General features: G+C 46.5%; 1 protein-coding gene across 1 annotated transcript in view; it reads right to left on the bottom strand.

The window, feature by feature from the left end:
- The window catches only part of PREX2 (phosphatidylinositol-3,4,5-trisphosphate dependent Rac exchange factor 2), a 1276790-nt gene that overhangs the window by 655940 nt on the left and 600396 nt on the right, over positions 1 to 20454 (bottom strand). The window contains exon 18 of the mRNA XM_078687188.1: positions 19333 to 19425. Within this exon, the coding sequence (XP_078543314.1) occupies positions 19333 to 19425 (93 nt within the window). The remainder of the gene's footprint in view (positions 1 to 19332; positions 19426 to 20454) is intronic.

The raw sequence follows: 20454 nt of genomic DNA on the forward strand, positions 1-20454 counted from the left end.
GTGAAGAAAGTGGGCACAAGTCATTAAACTTCCGGGTCTATTGCTAAACAGTGATTTTGGTATAGCTATGTGTTAAAATCCTCAGAAGAGAATAAGTTAGAAGAAGAAGAGTAGTCCTCGCTAAGTCAAAGACTTACTACAATTTACAAAAGTTCTTTTCCAATGGAAACCGGAAATATTAAGCAAACAAAGATACTTGCTCAGGCCAAATGTGTTTCACATTTTATGATTACATAGATTATTGGGAAAAATAATCATTTTGTAACAAGAGGGCATTCCTTTACTTGGCCAATGACTCTGCACCCTCTGCCATGCCACCCCAAGCCGCATAAAACGTGCTTACCACCCATTATAAAGTTGTAAATATGTGCTTCTCTGAGGATTACCAGCTAACTGGGGAAGGCAAAGCAGAGTGTTCCCTTGGTGGCAGGAACAAGATACCTTACTCCTGTCTGCTGTGAGAGAACAAGTGGCAATGCGGAGCTGTATGGTTAAACTATGCCTCCTAAATTGTTTCATAAAATGCTTAGGTGAACCAAATCTAGAGCTGCTTCAGAATGCTGTCAACGTAAAGAAGCATGCTGTTGAACTTTAGTTCCATGGTGAAGGTTCATAATAACTTCATCATTATAGTGAGTCATTTTGAAGATTCACTGTGACTCACACTATTTAACTGGCGTGAGTGTCAGATTGGAAAATGGCGGGCAGGTAGCGAAGCGGTCTATTCAGTGTGCAACTGTTTGTTCATACTTAGCAGTAGGTAAAGAACTTCACATTTGTCAAACACACATGTGAGAAAGGCTAACTGGGAAGGCCAAACAATATTATAATGTCTCCACTCAACAAGAGTGAAGTCGGCTAAAACATTCCATGGAGTAGCATGCTCTTTACACAAATGTGAGCAGTCAGTCTGGCTGAATGCAGATTGTGGCTCTCGTCCCAGTTTAGACAAGCATGTCACTAATTGTTTTCATAACAACTTGTACCTCTCAGCATGGTAAGTGTTTAAGCTACTAACATACACTGCATTTTCTGCGAGTGAATTTGTCATACTAGGTTGACTTACAGATGCTGAGTGAATCATCTTTGGGCAGAAAAGTATGTCTACTTCAATTCCTGTCGGGATGCATAAATTCACAAGTGAATCATCACCTTATTTTTTTTATGAGTGTGTAAATAACAAGATTTATTTGATTTATTAATAAATCATAACAACACATGATGCAAATTTTCTTAATAAGAACATGCATAAAAACATTTAGGGAGATAAAGTGACAAAATGCATCATTGTGAAAAGGTAAAAAAGTACAGCGCCCCCCCCCCCATTAAGGCACAACTACAGTCCAAGCAGTCTAATGGCACCCACAATTTTTGCCTTTTGAAGCCTTTGATTGAATGAAACAGCTATCGGGGGATACAAACCATGAAGTTAATGCTCTCTGGATTCAGAGCAGCTATGAGTGCCTGCCAATTTGTTCCATTCGGGCCTCAACTTTGTTCTGCGCAGGGGCAACAATGCTAAGCAAATACATGCAACGTGCTCCAGAGATTTATCTGATTTGCCACAGCCTCAAAACACAAACTTGTCTGAGGTCCACCGCCATAAAGGTAGGTGTTTCAAAAAGAGCCACTTGCCCATCCTAAGAGGCCAAGAATCTTTGTTTTAGAAGTAAAGAATAAGAGCAGGCCAGGTGTGGCAGGCGAGGGGCCAGCTGGTACGAACTGATTGCTGCCCATGCGTGCTTCCATTTGGTTAGGATCTCTGGAGCATAGTTGAATGTGCTTTTTAATACGTAATTTAAAAGCTTTATGCCCCAGGATTAAGACACCAGAGATTATCTGCAAATAGTTGTGACCAAAAGACACACAATTAATGGACGGAATGCAGAACAAATCAAAACATTCACCCCCAGTCAAGAGATCCGGGTTAAATCAATCATCATTTTGCTCACCATGCCACCCCAGTTTAGACCTGCCCATATGCAAATCAGTCTTGACCCTGTGCCTCATGGGAACATTCAAGCCCGAACTGCCAAGCCAGGTCCTCCCTGGACCTGAAACAAGAAATCTAGGACCGGTTTCGGGGTTTCAACCCTCTTCTGCCAGGAAAGCTTCATTCCAGTGGCACAATGAGCCCAGGGCCCACGTCTGGACATACCTGGCGAACTTAGGGTGAGAAAGCAAAAGACACACAATTGATGGACGGAATGCAGAACAAAACAAAACATTCACCCCCAGTCAAGAGATCTGGGTTAAATCCATCATTCTTTTGCTCACCATGCCACCCCAGTTTAGACCTGGCCACATACAAATCAGTCTTGATTGACCCTGTGCCTCATGGGAACAGCCCAGCCCGAACTGCCAAGCCAGGTCCTCCCTGGACCGAAACAAGCATCCTAGGGCCGGTTTCGGGGTTTCAACCCTCTTCAACCAGAATAGCTTGATTCCAGTAGCACAGTGAGCCCAGGGCCCACGTCTGGGCATACTTGGCGTACTTAGGGCGAGAAAGCAAAAGACACACAATTGATGGATGGAATGCAGAACAAATCAAAACATTCACCCCCAGTCAAAAGATCTGGGTTACATCCATCATTCTTTTGCTCACCATGCTCACCATGCCACCCCAGTTTAGACCTGGAGATATGCAAATCAGTCTTGACCCTGTGCCTCATGGGAACAGTCCAGCCTGAACTGCCAAGCCAGGTCTTCCCTGGACCGGAAATAAGCAACCTAGGACCGGTTTCGGTGTTTCACCCCTCTTCAGCCAAGCTTTGCCACCAATTTGTTTGTGGTGGCGTACACGTGGAGGGAGTTTAACAACCGTTGCAATCCAAGTCTTGTACGACTGAAGAGAGCAAGGTCATCACCTTAGGCTGCATTAAAGAGAGAAGCTTCTGGCAAAGCAATTTTAGTAAGAACAGAAGATGAGCCAGTACATGAACTGAATACACAGATCCACTGCCACGATTGTTATAATGAGGGTCTAGGCAAAGCTGTTCAAATGAATGCTAGTCATGGGTAGAGTACGCCAGATAAAATAGTACCCCACTATAATTATATCTCAGACCTGAGCAGAGTGTTTTAGAACATGTAAGTACTGGTTCAGCTGGGGTGTTCTCATTTTTTCAATGCTCTCCTGCCACTGATTGATTATATTTTATGTTATATATTTCATGTTTTGTGCTACCTGCCTGCCTTTGCCATTGTAGAGTGCGTACCATGTTACTGATGACAAGTCATTAAATGATGCTAACTAAAGGGAGATTTGCACATAGCTCCCTCTCTTACTAGATGGTAGCAAGGGACTTGCAGAAGAGATGTTTCTTTATCCTCATTGTTATTTAAAGTGATTCTCAACTACATGTAAGGTGGGCATGAGAGGATATGCAAGCCCTGGTCTGAAAGAGTTATACCACAATTCTTAGCTAGAAAACTCAGGTATGCCACGAAATCTGGACTGCTGGGTCTAAATGTACATAAATTCCTAGGGTAATTAATAGCGCTCATTTCTTACACTGCTCTTGGCGTCGGAGTGGACACTGAATGAATTAATCTTTTAACAGGAAAGCAAGGAATGCATTTTAAGGCAGAGTGTTCATTAAGTCACGGAGTGTCAGCTAATGGATTAGAACACCTATCTTAAGTTGGAGTTTATGCAAAATCTGAATTTGCAAATGTCTATATGCAACAATTTTCCACAGCCTCAACGTGACAGTGCACCAACATCACATTTTCAACGATGTGATGGAAATTGCTTATGGTCACTATCGAAATGGCCTGGGTTTTGTACAAAAATGAGTGGCTCTTTGACATACCAAGGTTTCCTATATACACACTCTTATAGGTGTAGCTTATAATTAAGTTGTCTGTAGAAACAGCAAAGAAGATGGTTTCCTCCAGAAACAGGAGCTTCACGTTGGAACCATTTAATGCCAGCTAGATTTCATGCTTCTAGCTTTGGACACAACAGATGCACTCATTGACCCCTGTCACCCACCCATGGACCCATTTTCTCCTCTCACTGTTTGCTCAACCGGCTGAACAGCCCAAATGTATCCATAGCAACTGCAGGACAGCTTTTAGCAGTGGGCACTTGTAGTTAATCAACAGGAGAGGTAAGGTCCTTTGGTACTCTTCAACTAACAACTTTTTGTAGTGAGAGAAACTGTCAGCTCATCAATGTCAGCCTTGCGTTGAGTCATGTGCAATGAATTTAGCACCCTTGAGAAACACTGCCACTTTAGTCCATCTCATGCCTACAAACGGAACTCACAACAACAGCTTAACTTGTCACCAACATTATTTGAGCTGACTGTGCTCCAAATACAATGTCAATCCCTAGCTGCCACAGAACCAGTGATTGTCCCATGAATGTGGATATAGGTGGGTTAACCCTCTTACTAGCTGTAGACATCGTTACTAAGTCCACCAGCACATTTGTATATAGGTATATTGAATCTTGAATTGAAGGTTTGCATTTCTTCTCCACCATTAGGGTGCCTTGGAAGAAAATGGTTCTTTAAATGCTTCTTTTCCCTGGTCTGTAATGCTATGAAGCGCAGGCAGGAACAGGTTGCTCTTGAGGTGGTAGAAGTGTTTCTAATAGAAAGCAAGCTTCTGTTTGTTCTTCTTTTAGCTGTACATCATAGGTATCTACTGCTCATTTACCCTCTACATTAAACAATGAGAAGCAATCTGGATGAGAGGGATGTGATGGATAGGAGAATCAGCCTCTACCTCCTGCCATATGTATTCCAGCCCATGTGAGCTCTTCTCTAAGAAGGGTTGTTCATATTCCTAGTAGAAATTCCTTTTGTGTTTCTGAGGGTGCTTCTATGTGTTTCACCTCCATATACCCTTCTCAGCTGGTTTTCAATGAACTTTGAGGTATTTTTGAGGTATTCTGTACAAGTTTAAAGAGTAATCAAACTGTTCTTTCTTTTGCAACAATCTTGCCATTTCAGCCTCAAGCCTACATTTCCTCTCGATGTTGAGCATTTCTTGTTTGACATTGACTAACAAGCTGCTCTTCCTTTTTACGGGCATCGGTGTATCCTTTCCCTTGTAACGCTCTTATTTCTTCCTCTGATCCAGATCCACTTTTAGAGTCAAGATGCAGTGCAGAGGTTTGTCTCCACTGTTGCCTTTGGGTTACAACCCAGAGGGCTCCTTACATCTTCTGCTGTCAAATGCCTGAAGCCGAAGGCTATTTGGGAGTCTTTGAGTTTCAATTTTTCAACTGGGACATGCTACAACCTTGCAATATTGTAGGACTTCACCTTTTCAGCATTGGCACATATCTTCGCAACACTGAATACTTTTGCCCTTAAATTCCCAGATTACAAATCTACTGATGCCGAATCCTCAGCATCAGACCCTTGCTCTCCCTAGGTCTCTTCCGCCTTTTCTAACATGTCCTCATCTTCTGATAGCCCCAGGTCTTCAGGGATCCTTGTTTTGTTTTGGGTATTAAGTAGTGTGCCAACTGTTGATTCTCCCTGACCTTTGAGGTTCTTGGGATAAGATTACCTTACAACCTTTAGGTGTATGATCCTTAGGAAGCTACGTTGCCTTACTCTGCCCTGTGAAAGCATCCCATGGGAATTGTGTGGGTGTTCCCACACAACTCCCAAAGTTGTTGCATTCACAGATTTTCCAGAACTGGTTGACTGGGGAAAGTGCCAAAAAGATATGCTTTTTCAGGTGAGGCGTAACGAGGAGAAATATCTTAATTTCTCCTTGTTAGTTCCTTTTTCTATGTGTGCTGCACAAACACAACCCTGCATAAAAACAACCCTGCATATTACGTAGGCACCCTTGAACCATGGTGCAAGGGTGCCTGCATTGGCGCTATGCAGCCAAAAGGGTGCCAGAGCAGGGGAATAGGCAGGAATGTGTAGTATTGCCTTAAATACAGCACATTCCTGTCCTTTCCTCCCTGTCCCTTTCCCAGTGACTTGCTGCACTGCACTGCATAATATTCTCCTAAATAGGACCCTCCCGTCTTACAAGGTTATGCTTCATACTTTCTTAACTGACTGAGTTTCCTACCTTAATTTCTGTATCACTGGTCTTCTGTAGCAGCTTCTGTTCACTTGAACGCCTTACTGTAAGGAAATGCCTATTTCTATATGATCACCCTTACAGTATTGGACTCATGGTGCTGGTTTTGTGGCTCTGAGAGTGCACTGGGCCTGCTAACCAGACCTCAAAGGCAGTGTACAAACCCCATACAAAATATATGTAAAATTGGCTAGCCCAAATTGGTATAAGCTGACTTACTCCTAAGTCTCTAGCATATGGTACCAAGGGTAGCCAGGGCATGTAAGTTAGTGTGTCCACCCAGGGCCATCAAAGCTGAAGTAGCCTATCCCAGCAACTCAGTCGCCACATTCTTCGAATCTCCACTGACCACCGCTGGGCTACCCAAGAGGCCAATCCTTGGTGGCCAAAAGTTGCTCCAGAGTCTGCTGGACCTTGGAGTGTGTTACAAGTCCAGATCAGTTGCTAGAGATGGATGCAAGCCTTCACCAAAGGATACCACTGGACACGCTGTGTATGGAGACTGGTCACTCAGCTGCAACTGACCTTTTACTGACTCAAAAAGGACTTCCAAGCACACTGGCCCCTGTGGCCAAAGTCGCCTAACTTACTCGTATTAACCGAAAGTACACCCCTGTTGACCGTACTGAGAGTAGAGCATCTTTTAGCATCTTCAGCATCCTGCATCCACAGCATCAGGACCACACCACTCCATTGAAGTCTACTGCGGTACTTGATGTAAAGTGTGGAACTGGACTTGAGACTGATTTGGTGGCCAGGTGACTGTCTAAATACTCCTTAATGGCCCCTGACTTTCTCCCTGCTGGAACTGATCGCGCCACTCAGGCCGGTGTAGCTGAGCACAACTCTTTCAAACCTTTAAAAAAATTCCAAACTTTATAGTTACCAATGCGTGTCTGTGCTTTGGACTAAAAAGCTGAAATTTACGTTTTACTTAAAGATCTGCATCTCCGGAACCCACCAGTGGATTTTGTTTATCTTGGTGTCTAAAATATTCATAAAAATACAATCTATTTTTATAAATTGGTGTCGGATTTCTTTTGCTTTATATGACTTTCTTATTCAATTGTTTGGTGCTTCTAAATACTTTACACTAGTTCTTTTGTTTAACCCTTGCTTCTCAAAGCCACAGCTACTGAGTTGAGCTAAAGGTTTTATAAACGTGCCTGACTGGACCTAAGATAGTTTAGCGAGTAAATTACACAGTAAGGTCGCACAACCATACCATATATAATTCACCATATTCTGCACACTTACACATTGCATGACCTGTGCAGCCACCACAATTACAGCAATGTGGAAAATCTTGGCCTTAAGTCAGTCCCGAAAGAAAACTTACTCTCAAAAGTGGTTTCTGCTTTTGTACTGTACTTTTAGCGTGAAAGAACATTTTTGTAAAGACTGGTTTATTGACTGATACATTTATAAAGCTGGTAGTTATTATGTACTTAGAAAACTCTTCAAGTTCTTTAAATAAAAGCTAAAGGATCCGAAACCATGTTTTGTATTAGATGAGTGCATACACTTTGCAATAGTATCCCCAGTGGCGTCAAAGGCTAGTAAGCTAATTTCAAGGAAGCAGTAAAAACATTGTCACTACAGATTACCATTACCACTGTTTCCATCAGCTCACTCGGCTCCTGCTACGAATGCTGCGCCACCTGTCACTGATGAGTTGAAGGTCGGTGTAGTAAGAGCTATGAATCACTCTGCTTATCCGCCATGTTATATGGGTTCCTGCTACGCCCTGCCAACACAGCGGAACTCCTTGTTTGTGAGTAAACTCTAAAATGTGTGAAAGAAGGCGCCTGACACCCTGCTCGGCCCTCATCTCAGACATGAATCCTACACTAACCGCCTGATTCATGAAAAGCGAATTCTGCGAATTCTAAATAGCGATTGACAGCGAATCGCAATTTAGAATTCGCAGACCGGCATTCATCAAAATCTGCAAGAAAATAAAGCGATTTGCACGCGGCCGCAAAAAGCGTTAGCGAATTTCAAAAATCGCTAGAAAATCGCTATTTCCGTCAAAATCCGTGTAGGAATTGCGACATCGCTATTAGCGAGTTCGCTAAATGCGATCTCGCTAATAGCGAGATCGCTAAAACGGGAAGTCACTTTTCGAGCACAGTGATGACATCACAACCAGGAAGCTGGCAGTTCCCACCCCCAAACAGAACAGTGAGGCAGATCTCGAGGCTGCATCTCACAGAGCTCCTTCCAGAACACCTCCTAACTTTGAAATCCTCTCTTTTGTGACTGCAGCAATGGCAGAGGATGCAGCACCAGGGCACAGTGACACCGGGCGCAAGCGGAAGCTCAAATTTAGTGAGCAGGAGTTGGAGCACCTGATAGAGGGAGTGGTAGAAAACTATACAAAACTATTTGGAAAGGACTCCAGGAGGGTGCCTGCAGCAGAGAAACGCCGACTGTGGCTGGGGATTGGCGCAAAAGTCAACGCTGTGGGCACGACACACAGGTCGCTCGAGGAGCTAAAAAAGAGGTGGTACGACCTCCGAGGTCGTGCCAAGGAGAGGGTGGCAGAGAGGCAGGGCGAGACCCTGGCTACTGGAGGTGGAGATCCTACAGTCCCTTCCAACACCCCCTTGGAGGACCGTGTGGAGGACACACTTGAGGCAGAGGCGTGTATAGGGGTCATCACTCTGGACTCATCCCGACCCACCCAAGACAGCCAAGGTAAGTGGCATGCGACTGCGACCCTGTCCCCTGACAATGGCCATGACCCTACAGCCTCCCATAATCAAACCAAGTCATGCAATCCATGCACATTAGGTAATGCCCAAAAGCATTGTGGGACATGTAGTCTGCCCACAATGTACAAAAACCCCAATGCAGCCAGACATGTCCCAAAGTACGCAATGCCACAGCCTGTCAGGGAATGTCAGCCAGCATGAATGTAGCAACTGCACGTGTGACAGATACATGCAATTAATCTAGGTCCACTTCCCCTCACAGGTGGCGCTGACAACAACAGCAGCGACAGGCTGCACATAGACGAGGCACCAGAGGATGCAGAGGAGGTGCCAAGAGCCACACATCCTGCACCATCAGGCGCTGCACCAATCCCTGCTGCCAGACCAGCACCATCTGCGCCAGCACCATCAGGCGCTGCACCAATCCCTGCTGCCAGACCAGCACCATCTGCGCCAGCACCATCAGGCGCTGCACCATTGTCAACCGCAACACCACCACCAGCGGGACCCTCAACATCTGGTGCTGCTAGTGCGGAGACAGTGCGCACACCCACTGTGGCCAGGCAGCACAGCAGGCATGGCAGGGTTCGCCAGCAGAACACAGCACGCAGCGGCAGGAGGGGGATGGCTGTGCGCGTGCCAGGGCAGAGCATAGAGCGCCGGATGCTGAGCATCCATCAACTGCAGGCACGACGCCAAGGGGCAATGCAACTCCAGCTCCACAACATTGGCCGCAATGTAGGAAATGTGTCGGACAGGATAGAGCGGATGACAACTGCTATGGAGGCGAACACTGCGGCCATCATCTCGCAGCGCAACACCGCCCGCCGCCACCACCGCCAGCTACTTACGCGGCTATCTGCCTACACGCGCTCTAACTATGTCATTGGAAATGCCACCTCACAGCTCTCAAGTCGGTGCCTAGCTATGCAGCTGCAGCTGGTGCAATGCTGCGAGGATGTGGCGCGAGTCTTGGAGCAGGTCACCAGTGCCGTACTGGCACTTCATCCAACTGGCCCAGCCAATGGTGGTGGGGACGACACTAGTGAGGGGGCCTCCAGTGTCAGCAGCCTGTCTGCCTCACAAGTTGGTGTGCTACGCCGCAGCAGCAGGCCCACTGCGGGTTCACGTGCCGTCCCAGAGGATGAGCCTGAAAGACGATTGGGTGCCGCGCGCCGGAGGCGCACTTGACTTTACTGTCCATTGGCAGGGACATGCTGCATGTCCTGTGTATGATTTAGAGGAGTATGGCGGATACTGCTCACATGTTAAGAATTGCAAAAAGTCATTATTATTGTGCCTTCAACAATAATATTTATTCTAGCATTGTACATCGGCCTCCTGTCATTATTTCCATTGGCATGCATTTGTGAATTGTGGGGTGAGGGGAGTGGGTGTACTAGAAACTGTTCATTGTGATGTGGTTGCGGCGTCTGTGTCCTTCAGCTGGATTCTTCCCGCGTGCTTGACGCACATGTGCAGGTGGCGGTCGTCCCCTTCCGACTCACTGCCAGAGATCTCTACAGGTATCCGGCGCTTGGTAGCAATGTTGTGTAGTATTGCACACACAGCCACAATGCGGCAGCACACATCAGGACTGTAGTACATGGCCCCACCAGTCTTGTGCAGTATGCGGAATCTGCTCTTTATTAGCCCAAATGTCCTCTCAATGCAATTCCTTGTGCGTATGTATGCTACATTGTAACGCCGTTGCTGTGGTGTAGCAGGGTTGAGGTATGGGGTGAGGAGGTATTCACGGAGGGCGTAGCCGCTGTCACCAGCATGAGAGGAGCAGAGGGTGAGTGCCTGTGCAGCGCAGCTATTTCATCACAGTGTAACATTGTGGGCCAAGTGTACTTACCAAGTAGGTGTCCTTCACCAAAGTCTCCCCTGGCCAGTCGTGTGTGGAGGCCGCTGTGCCGGAATATGAAGGAGTCATGTGTGCTCCCCGGGTACTGTGCCACTATGTCCGTGATGTATGTCTTAGCATTGCACACCATCTGGATGTTGAGGGAGTGGTAGGACTTGCGGTTGCGGTACATGTACTCCGTTTCAGCTGGTGGGCAGATGGCGATGTGGGTACAGTCAATGCATCCTATCACATGTGGGAAATGCGCAACATTGTAGAATTGATGCTTGGTTTCATCCAACTCCTGTTGGCTGGTGGGAAATTTGATATGGTGGTGTAGCTGGGTCAGCATTGCATTTAGGAAACTCCTCAGGCAGCGGGACATGGTGGGCTGGGATATCCCCCTTGCAACAGCAACTATCCCCTGGAAGCACCCGGAGGCCAGAAGGTGCAGGCTGCACAATACCTGGACATGTGTGGGCACGGCATTGGTCCGCCTTGTTGGGTGCTGCATCAGGGGGTCAAGGTCCTGAATTAGCTTGATGATCATTGCCCCATTCAGGCGGTACTTTGCGTATATTTGCTCTCTGGTTTGGCCCAGCAGGGTGACCCGCTGGCGGAATATCCTCTCCTGGATCCTACGTCTCCTCCGTGCTGCTCTCTGTAGCCTTCGCCGCCTGACCACCATGTAGAGTCCTGGCATTGTGAGACTCCTAATGCTGCTGCTGCATCTCCTTAAGTGTGTTTGGTCAGGCCAGCACCTGTTCCTGATTGGGTAACGGTTTTTCAAAAAAAATTCATAGGCTTTGATGGTTACCACCTGCTTTGGGTTGTCCTTAAAATGCGCCTCGCAAATTGCGATTTATGGGTTTTTCGCAATTAGCGAATTTTCTTGAATAGCGATTGCGATTATATTGCGTTTTCGCAATATTCTTCGCTGTATCCGTGGTTCCTCGCTATTTCCGATTCGCAAATGGGCTACTGCCGGGATTCTGCGAATAAATTTGCGTATTCGTTATTCTGTGTTTGCGAATTCGCTATTTCCTTCATGAAAACCGATTTTGACTATTGCGCTCGCATTAGCTTTTTCGCAGCTATTGCGAGCGCAATTTCGGTTCATGAATCAGGCTGTTAGTTCCCTAACACTTCTGTCAGGCGTGTCAGCTACAAGGATTGATCGGTATATTAACCCACAGTATAACACAATAGGAAACACAACACCTCATTGTGTGCCATTAGAATTTCGGTGTACGTGCTGGGGGTGGGAAGCAGCAATGTCCATCAGGTATTTGTGTTTAAGGAGAATTAAACGTAGGCAGTACTGTGGGTGCCTTAGGCTCAAAATCCTTTATTGTCACTGCACAACTTATAACTGTAAACCACTATTAACAGTCACACAGCCATTGAAAATAAGATATTAAGCAATAACTAGTCACGTCCCACTATCCCTACTTCCAAGACAGTGCCGACCCAGGGGCCTTCGAGGGGTAAACGCAGACCGAAAAGACACATCAAGGAAAGAAACAAAGTATAACTATTTCCAGAGAAGTAATAACTCTCCACTCTGTCAAGCCTCCCCTCCAGCAGAGGAAAATGTCTAAGGCCTTCAAATAGGCGGGACATGCGCAGACACCTGCACAAGTGCCACCTTTGCCTACGTAACGCTTGTTCTTGTGCCTGAGTGTCTAGCTCTTATTGCAGTATTATACCTCAAATTATACTTTGTTTTCTCTTGTAACTGCACACTTGTCACTTTTTCCTCTTGTGCACTTTTTACTACCTCATGTATTTTTGGTTGCTCACAATTTTTACTACCTCATGTATTTTGTTTGCTCACAATTGTCACTATTACCTTATGTAACGTAACGTTTGCTTTTGTAATCTGTTCTTGTGTAATGTTTCTCATTATGTTTCATTTCTGTTCCTATTGTGAAGCGCTCTGACGCCTTCGGGTAAAGTCCGCGCTATATAAAAATGCATAAATAAATAAAGAAATAAATATAGACAGGGAAAGTGCAACCTATTGTGCTGAATGAGCTGCCCTGAGGGCAGCCACGCACTCGCACTGCCCTCTGGGCAGCACATTCAAGTGGAATACGGAGTGGCTGCTTAAAAGCTGTTCCATGTTTCACTGTGCAGGCGGCAACCCACTTGCACTTTTAATAGGGGAGAGCAATTCCCCTTGCAGTCGGGTACAATGACTAACTCCACCCACCTGCAAGGGGATGTCTGAGGGGTCCATAGGCCCCCTTGTGCCAGTCCAACGAGCTGCCATCAGGGGGTGCACTGATAGTGCACCACCTTTTTGTCAACCACTGTCAGTGTGACATCCTGACAGCTTCTTTGCCTTCATACCCACGTCCATGATACAGCATGGGTGCAGAGGTAAAGAGATTTCGTAATTGGCATGGGGCCACACCCCATGCTAATGAGGCAACACCACATTGAGATAGTGCTAGCGCTACACGTCCACCGGAGCAATCTGTAATACTAAAGTGAACCGGGGGTGCACATGCCCTTTGAGCCCCCGGGGTACTTTCTATAATATGGCCCCTGGTTCATCCCCAGGTTCCAACAGCAGCCCTGGTTAATTAGCAAAGTGTTCTGTATGTATCACCTCATCTTGTCTGGAGCAAGTCCTTAAGGTACTCCATGGCCAATTCGACTTGCGAAACACACATTTCTTTATAGTAAAGTTCACCCGTAAACTCACAGAAAAACCAATGGATGCTCTAATGTCCTTTACCATTAGGTTGCTCTGCACCTCCAGTGGAGCTGTCATTCCAGCCAGTGTGTCCAGACTAATATTAGGACATAGAAAGAGCCTGGTATCCCCCATCATTACCCTGTCCTTCTCGATTGCTGCTCCCAGTAATATGTCTCTCCATTCTGCATATAATAGGGTAAGCATTAAGGTGCCCCCTTGCCATAGTCTCCTCCATGTTTCTCGAATACTGTATGCACACTACCCATCGTGCCTATGTTGCATCCGTTTTCAGGTCGAGCACACTCCTCAGCACTGTACACAGCTCACCCTTCAGCTTGTCAACCTGCGCTGCTGCTGGAACCCTTAACACTTATCAGATTTCCTCTGTGGATACTACCTAAATGGTTCATCCTACAATTCAGTAGAGTGATACTGTCAATCAGATTGGTATTAAAAGCTTCTAGGCCACCCACCCGGTCAGCAGATTTCTGTACTTGGTCCTACAAGCCCTCAGCTTCCCTGTAAGTATACTCTGATCTTCGCTAACACTCTGCACTCTGATAGTCGTCCCTTCCAACATTTCTTCCGCCATTCTCTCTGCTCATACAATGTCAATAATTATTTTTGCCATCTCTGATCTCACGCTGTTAATGGATCTCAAGAGTAGCCTCTTACCTGGTGTGAACTCTACTTCTCCTTCGGGCTCTACAGATAACCCATTCTTGTCTTTGCTCTGCGACCCCTTCCTCAGGTTAAAAAAGTCTTCCTTTTGCCCTCTATATTGGGTTTCAGTAAAGTGCCAGGGCAAGAGACTCACAAAGACTTATGGATCACCAACAGCTGACCCCTTTAACTCACAGGCTATTCATCACACCAAGTGTAGCCGCCACACTGTTTCTGTCAAACCACTGCTAATGGCGAGAGGCCATAGCTGCTGAAGCCTCAGAACCCCACTGCTGTCGGTGGTAGCAGTCCGATGTTGGGTCCTAAGAATCAGCCTTCCTCTTCCTTTGACAGAATCCCCCTCCAATCATGCCCCTATTTGTCACCTTAGGTATTCTGCGGTCCCAGTTCAGCTATGGCCGACAATGGATAGGTCTCTCCACTCTGTCATTACCAGGGATACCACAGTGAACTATCCTACTGCCCAGCCTCTCACTCTCTGCGCTGTCCCTGCGCTGCCTGCTGTATCTGTGCTGCCTGCAGTCCCTGCAATGCCTGCTGTCTCTGTGCTACCTGCTGTCCCTGCATTGTCCCAGCGCTGCCTGCAGTCTCTGTCCCCATGCTGCCTATCCCAGATACTTGCCCACAACCACTAGGACCACCCACCACGACCACTATGCAGCGGGTGTGCCGTCAACACACTGCCAGTTTAACAACGCCCAGCGCCAGAACCCCCAGCCCTCCCACCATCTGACTGTACACCGCCAATTAACTCCTGGGCCAGGACCCCGGATGCCGAAACAACAGCTGTGTCTCGTACACCCCACAATCCCCTGACGGACCCTTCACCTGCTGACACTGCCACTTGTCCATCGACACAACCTATGAAAGATTCCACACCACTCCTGCCCACATGAAAAAGAACACCTCCAAACCGCTCCACCCTATCCTGCTCATCTCCCGTTCTCTCTGCAAACTTGCCACGGAAATCTGGGACACTATCACCACCCTCTCCACGGACATTACTGTCATCACGAGGATGTGGCATAACCCCTCCTCAAACTCCGACATCACCACTGCCACTCACAAAGGCTACAAAATGATACACCGAGACCGCACCAACAAACAATGTGGAGACTTCGCCATCATCTTCAAGGAAACCATGAGATGCACCATCACCAACGACAACCCTACACCCCTCATGGAACACCTCAACTTCCTGCTACAAACTTATGTGAAGCCCACGCTAAGAGGCACCCTCGCCTACAGACCCCTGTGACCCGAGCAACAACCTGTGCCGCCATCCCCAACCTCATTGCACCCCTAGTAATCGACTCTCACCACTACGTCCTACTCGGCGTCCTCAGCTTCCTCATCGATGACCCCAACGACGGCATCTCCATCGCCCTCCTAGAGAACCTGAACAACATCTGCCTCACCCAGATGGCCACCGAACCTACGAACAGAGCTGGACACACACTCAACCCCATTTTCACCTCCAGCGACACCACAGACATCACAGACATCACCTGGACTGACCACATCATCGACACCTGGAAATTCCATTGCCAGGTGTCAGCTCATCCCCCACCATAGCTGGAGCAAGGTCACTGAAACTCAGTGGTCACAGGTCCTCACCACCTCTCAGCCTGAGGCCTCAAGAGACCTAGACCTGACCTTCCAGAACGTCCCACCTGGATCACCTACAAAATCCAACAAGACCTCCAAACACACCAGCTAGTGCACCCCAAAACTCAGGACCACCAAGGGCAAGTGCCAGTAATTGGAGAAACCATGGTGCGCCACTAAGAATCCCGCTGACAGAGCAGCTCACAAAACAGCCCCAGCAAAGATCACCGGCACATCAAGAAAACCAAGAAAGCAACTATCACCACCCGACTCACCACATGCATCAGGTCCGCGGCCAACCACACAAAGGACTCTTCAAAATAGTCAAAGAATTATCCAACCTGACAGCCATTGAGAACACCATCCACCCCTCCCAAGAACTCTGTGACTCCTTCTCAGACTGTTTCCACAGCAATATAACCAACATCTACAACAATTTCGCCCTCCAATCTGGAACCCTCAACCCCAACGACATCAGCCAAACCATTATCACCTGGTACCCGCTCACTGCCCTGACCACCTCAGCCATCATGTCTTCCATCCACTTTGGGTCACCCACCGACCCCTGCCCCACCACCTCTATAACCTCACAAGGAACCAAATCAGAACACGATTGACCAGCATCCTCACTACCTCCATCTTCACAGCAACTTACCCAGACAGATGGAAACACGCAGATGTCAGACCCCTCCTAAAGAAAGACTCCTTGCCAGCGATCTCAAAAATTATTATCCGATCTCCCTGCTCCCCTACCAAGCCAAAGTACTTGAGAAAGCCATAAACCAGCAGCTCACTGAATTCCTGGAACAAAACACCTACTGGACGCTTAACAATCATGATTCCATGCCAATTACTGTACTGACACATCTCGCTCTAATTGCTGCCACTGACGACCTCAGAACACTCCTTAACCATGGAGAAACTTTGGCCCTGATCCTCCTCGACCTCTCCCACAACATCCTTATCAACAGCCTCTACAACATAGGCATTCAGCAAGACGCCCTCAAGTGGATCATCTCCTTCCTTACAGGATGCACACAGCGCATCCAACTGCCTCCCTTCAATTCCGCCCCCCAAAGACATCATATTTGGCGTATACAAGGATCATCCGTCAGCCCCACCCTGTTCAACATCTACATAACCCATCTCGCAGACGTCATCAGATCCCACAGACTCAACATAATCTCTTACACAGACGACACTTAACTGATTCTCTCGCTCACTGAGGACCCCTCCAATGGCAAAACCAACTTTTGCAATGCCATGACCAAAGTAGCCAAATGGATGAGAGACAACTGCCTCCAACTCAACTCTGACAATCCTGAAGCACTTATCTTCAGGAAGAAAACCTCGGCATGAGACCATACCTGGTGTTCTGCAGAACTCGGACCCACACTGACCAACCATGCATGCAAACTCGGGATCATCCTCGACAGCCGATTGACTATGAAATGACAGGTCAATGCTGTTGCCTCCTCCTACTTCAACACACTTGCACCATAGGATCTTCAGAGGGATCCCAACCAACACCAGAAAGGCTGTCACTCAGGCCCTCATCATCAGCCGCCTTCAATATGGCAACGCCCTAAATGCCGGTATCTCCACCCAGCTCCTCAGAAGATTCCAGACCACACTGAACACCACAGCCAGACTCATGCTGGACCTTCCTAAGCTAACCCTCCTGAGAGACCTCCACTGGCTCCCCTTCCAGAAGAGAGGTCCATGCTAAGGGAACCTACTAGCCAATAAGGAGCCGTGTATGTATGTATGTTTATACATCTGCTGACTTTATCAGCACCAGGTGCACACAGTGCTCCACACTAAGGGACCTTCTGGTAATAAGGAGAACTTATGCAGGAAACATTTTTTAACCCTGCCATGATTTCAGTTTTTTCCTCCTTTTTTTCTTCTTTTCCCATGTTCTCTTCTAGGTCGGACAACCAATGATATTAATCACAAGTCAGTACCACCCAGTTAGAGAGGGGCCACTCATTGCGGAATCACAAGAGCGGTAGGCTATTTACCCTCCCTTTGTTTTTTCGTCCTGATGAAGCACAAGAGGTCTGCTTAGACCAACAGGGGAACGAAACATGTTGACCCATTTCTACCTCACAAAGGAAATCAAACTTGGCTACTATGGGACATAACAGCTCCAACAATATCACTGACCTACCAGGTCTTTTAAACTGACAGGGAATCCACACATTAAACACAGAATAGATATCCCCTAGCCAGTTTTAATCTCACTCTTTCCCACACACCACTTACCACCACTTTAGGACTCTCTAACACTCCTCAAACGGTGGTAAAGCAAAAAGATCTCCGCTAAAGTGACCCTTCCGGGGACCCGAAGGGCATGGCAGCGCCAGCCCAACGTGGAGAACTTGCCCTATGATGAAGCATGACATCCTCAATAGATGTGTGAAGGCAACAAAAAGCAGTCCTCTTGACTGTCTTTTAAACTATCCAGTACCTGGACTTCCCTTATATCTACCAAGAAGAGTGATCCCTCTTTTGGAAACATGTGTAATTATCGGAGCACGGGCACTGGACCTTTATTAGCTCATAGTCTCCCCAATCTCTTCTTTGAAATACACTGAACCAAAGAACCTGGGGGCATATTATCAGGGGATTTATCTCCGCTTTTTTGGCTTTAAAAGCCAAGAAAGCGGAGATAAAATTATCTCCCTATCAGCAACAGGGTGCTAACACGCAAATTCGCATGCTAGCACCCTTTTTCTCTAAGCTTCCCCTTGTATCTCTAATGAGATGCAAAGGGGGCGTTCCAGAGAAAAATAATAGGAGAAATGTTGTTAAGCGACATTTCTCCTATTATCAAGGATTTCGCTAACCCTGTTAGTGATAAAAAAGCAGCGCTAACCGCGGTTAGCGCTGCTTTTTTTACACCTGGTATTTTCCTGACTTAGCCATGATATCCTATGGAAGGTGAATATCATGGCTAAGTTTGTGAGCCCCTATCATCAAGCTAACGCCAAACTTCGAGAGATTATCATTGGTTTTCCAGCGATAATCTCTCATTTGGCATTTAGCGCGAGGATTTTTATCACTTCTGAGATAAACCTTGCTAATAGCAAGTTATCTCTGCGATAATTTCCGGCGATGCTTAGCGTTAAAAAATTTGTTGCTAAGCCTCGTTAGCGATAAATATCGTTAATCGTTGGTAATATGCCCCCTGGATCTTTCAGCTCACAATAATGTTAAGGGGGAAAGGCCCGTCGTTGCAAGGCTCCTTTTTGTACCCCTACTTGGGTGGGACTACAACTGCTGTTCTTCCACCCACAAACCTCTTGCCAAGCTCTAGTGGATGACCAGACACTGTTTTTAGTGATGTGGTACACCTTTCTAAACTCCTTTTTTGTATCAGAGCATCTATAAATGTGAGCATTTTGACCTCTTACTGCTAACTTTCTAGAGTGAAACCATCCACTTTGAACAGAAAATATACAAAATATATTGATCTTTAAATCTTCTTTTGCTAGTGAGTATCATCAAACCACAGCAGAGGGTCCAAATCTGTTTTAATATGTGCGCAATAAAAGCTTATCACTCATTCTGAGACAAAGTATGTCACATAACTGCTACTCTTATTGTGTGTGTAATTTTGCACTTAGGGAAACATGTGTTATCACTTTAGAACCAAACAATTTAAAATACACTTTAGACTGTCATCTGGAAAACTGTACCTCAGCATTTGACCCTCTCTCCAGGAACTTCACAATAGGCACTTTGTTTCTGTCCTCCAAACCAAATCCATAGCTGCCGTCATTAGCTTTAATCTGCAAAGAAAACACCGACATATGTTAGTAATTCAAAAGCTCTACCACTAAATAACTGAAAATGTAATAGTGTTGCTGGCAGTCCTATAATCTCTAGTGTATAGTATCAATATAATAGCTCGGAATAATGTAGCGGGCGTATTTTATCTATCAACACTTACAACAATTCACAGCTGGACAACCAGTCACAAAGCAGCAGTATTATAGTTATGTTACTTAACAATACAGGCTCTGACAAACTCACTGGCACCGACTCACCAATCACGAGTACCTGAGATAATGTCAGGGGAGGGGCTGGGGTTGCTGTCCACCACGGAGCATACCCTTCACCCTGGCATCTAATATGACGTCATTGAATAAGATAAATTCCTAAAGCCTAATATCAAGCAGGATAAAGCGCAGCATTCTCGCTAAAATATATGGGCACTAGCCAATTTGACTGGGGTTGGAGGGGCTATAAAGAATGGTTTGTCTTCTGGATTTCAGAAATGAAAGAAAACACCCTTGAGGTGGTTGTAGAGTTGGAGACAGTGAGTTTCACTTCAGGATGATAAAGAAATGAATGAACTCAGGAGCTGAGGGATCCTGGCCTTTCACAGTGGTTCACTTGTAAATTTGCTGCACAGGGTTATGAGACACACTGCGCTCTAGTCCAAAGAACGACAATAATTAAGCTATGTGAATTGGTTGTAAAACATCACCGGTCTCTCCCTATGCTAACGTTGGATTTAGGATGCAAGAGTGACTCCAGGTTACTGTAGTGACTGTAAAGTGTATGATCATGGAGCAGAGCTAGTAGAGTAACAGGCTGTGCTGTAAAACAAACCTATCCCCTTCCTAGTAAGAGAAACAGGGTGTATCTAGATTATAGCACCACTGCTATGGCAGAGCTGAGTTTAGTAGGTTGAACATAGTATTCACAAGGTAGAAGATACTGTACTTGCAGGACCATGTCAAGACAGCTGCAACACTGGCTATAGCAATGACAAGCTATTGCTTCTTAGTCACATTAAGCAATTGTCCTGGGAA

The sequence above is a fragment of the Lissotriton helveticus genome, chromosome 4_1 (assembly GCF_964261635.1).
Source record: "Lissotriton helveticus chromosome 4_1, aLisHel1.1, whole genome shotgun sequence".
NCBI classification, from domain to species: Eukaryota; Metazoa; Chordata; class Amphibia; order Caudata; family Salamandridae; genus Lissotriton; species Lissotriton helveticus.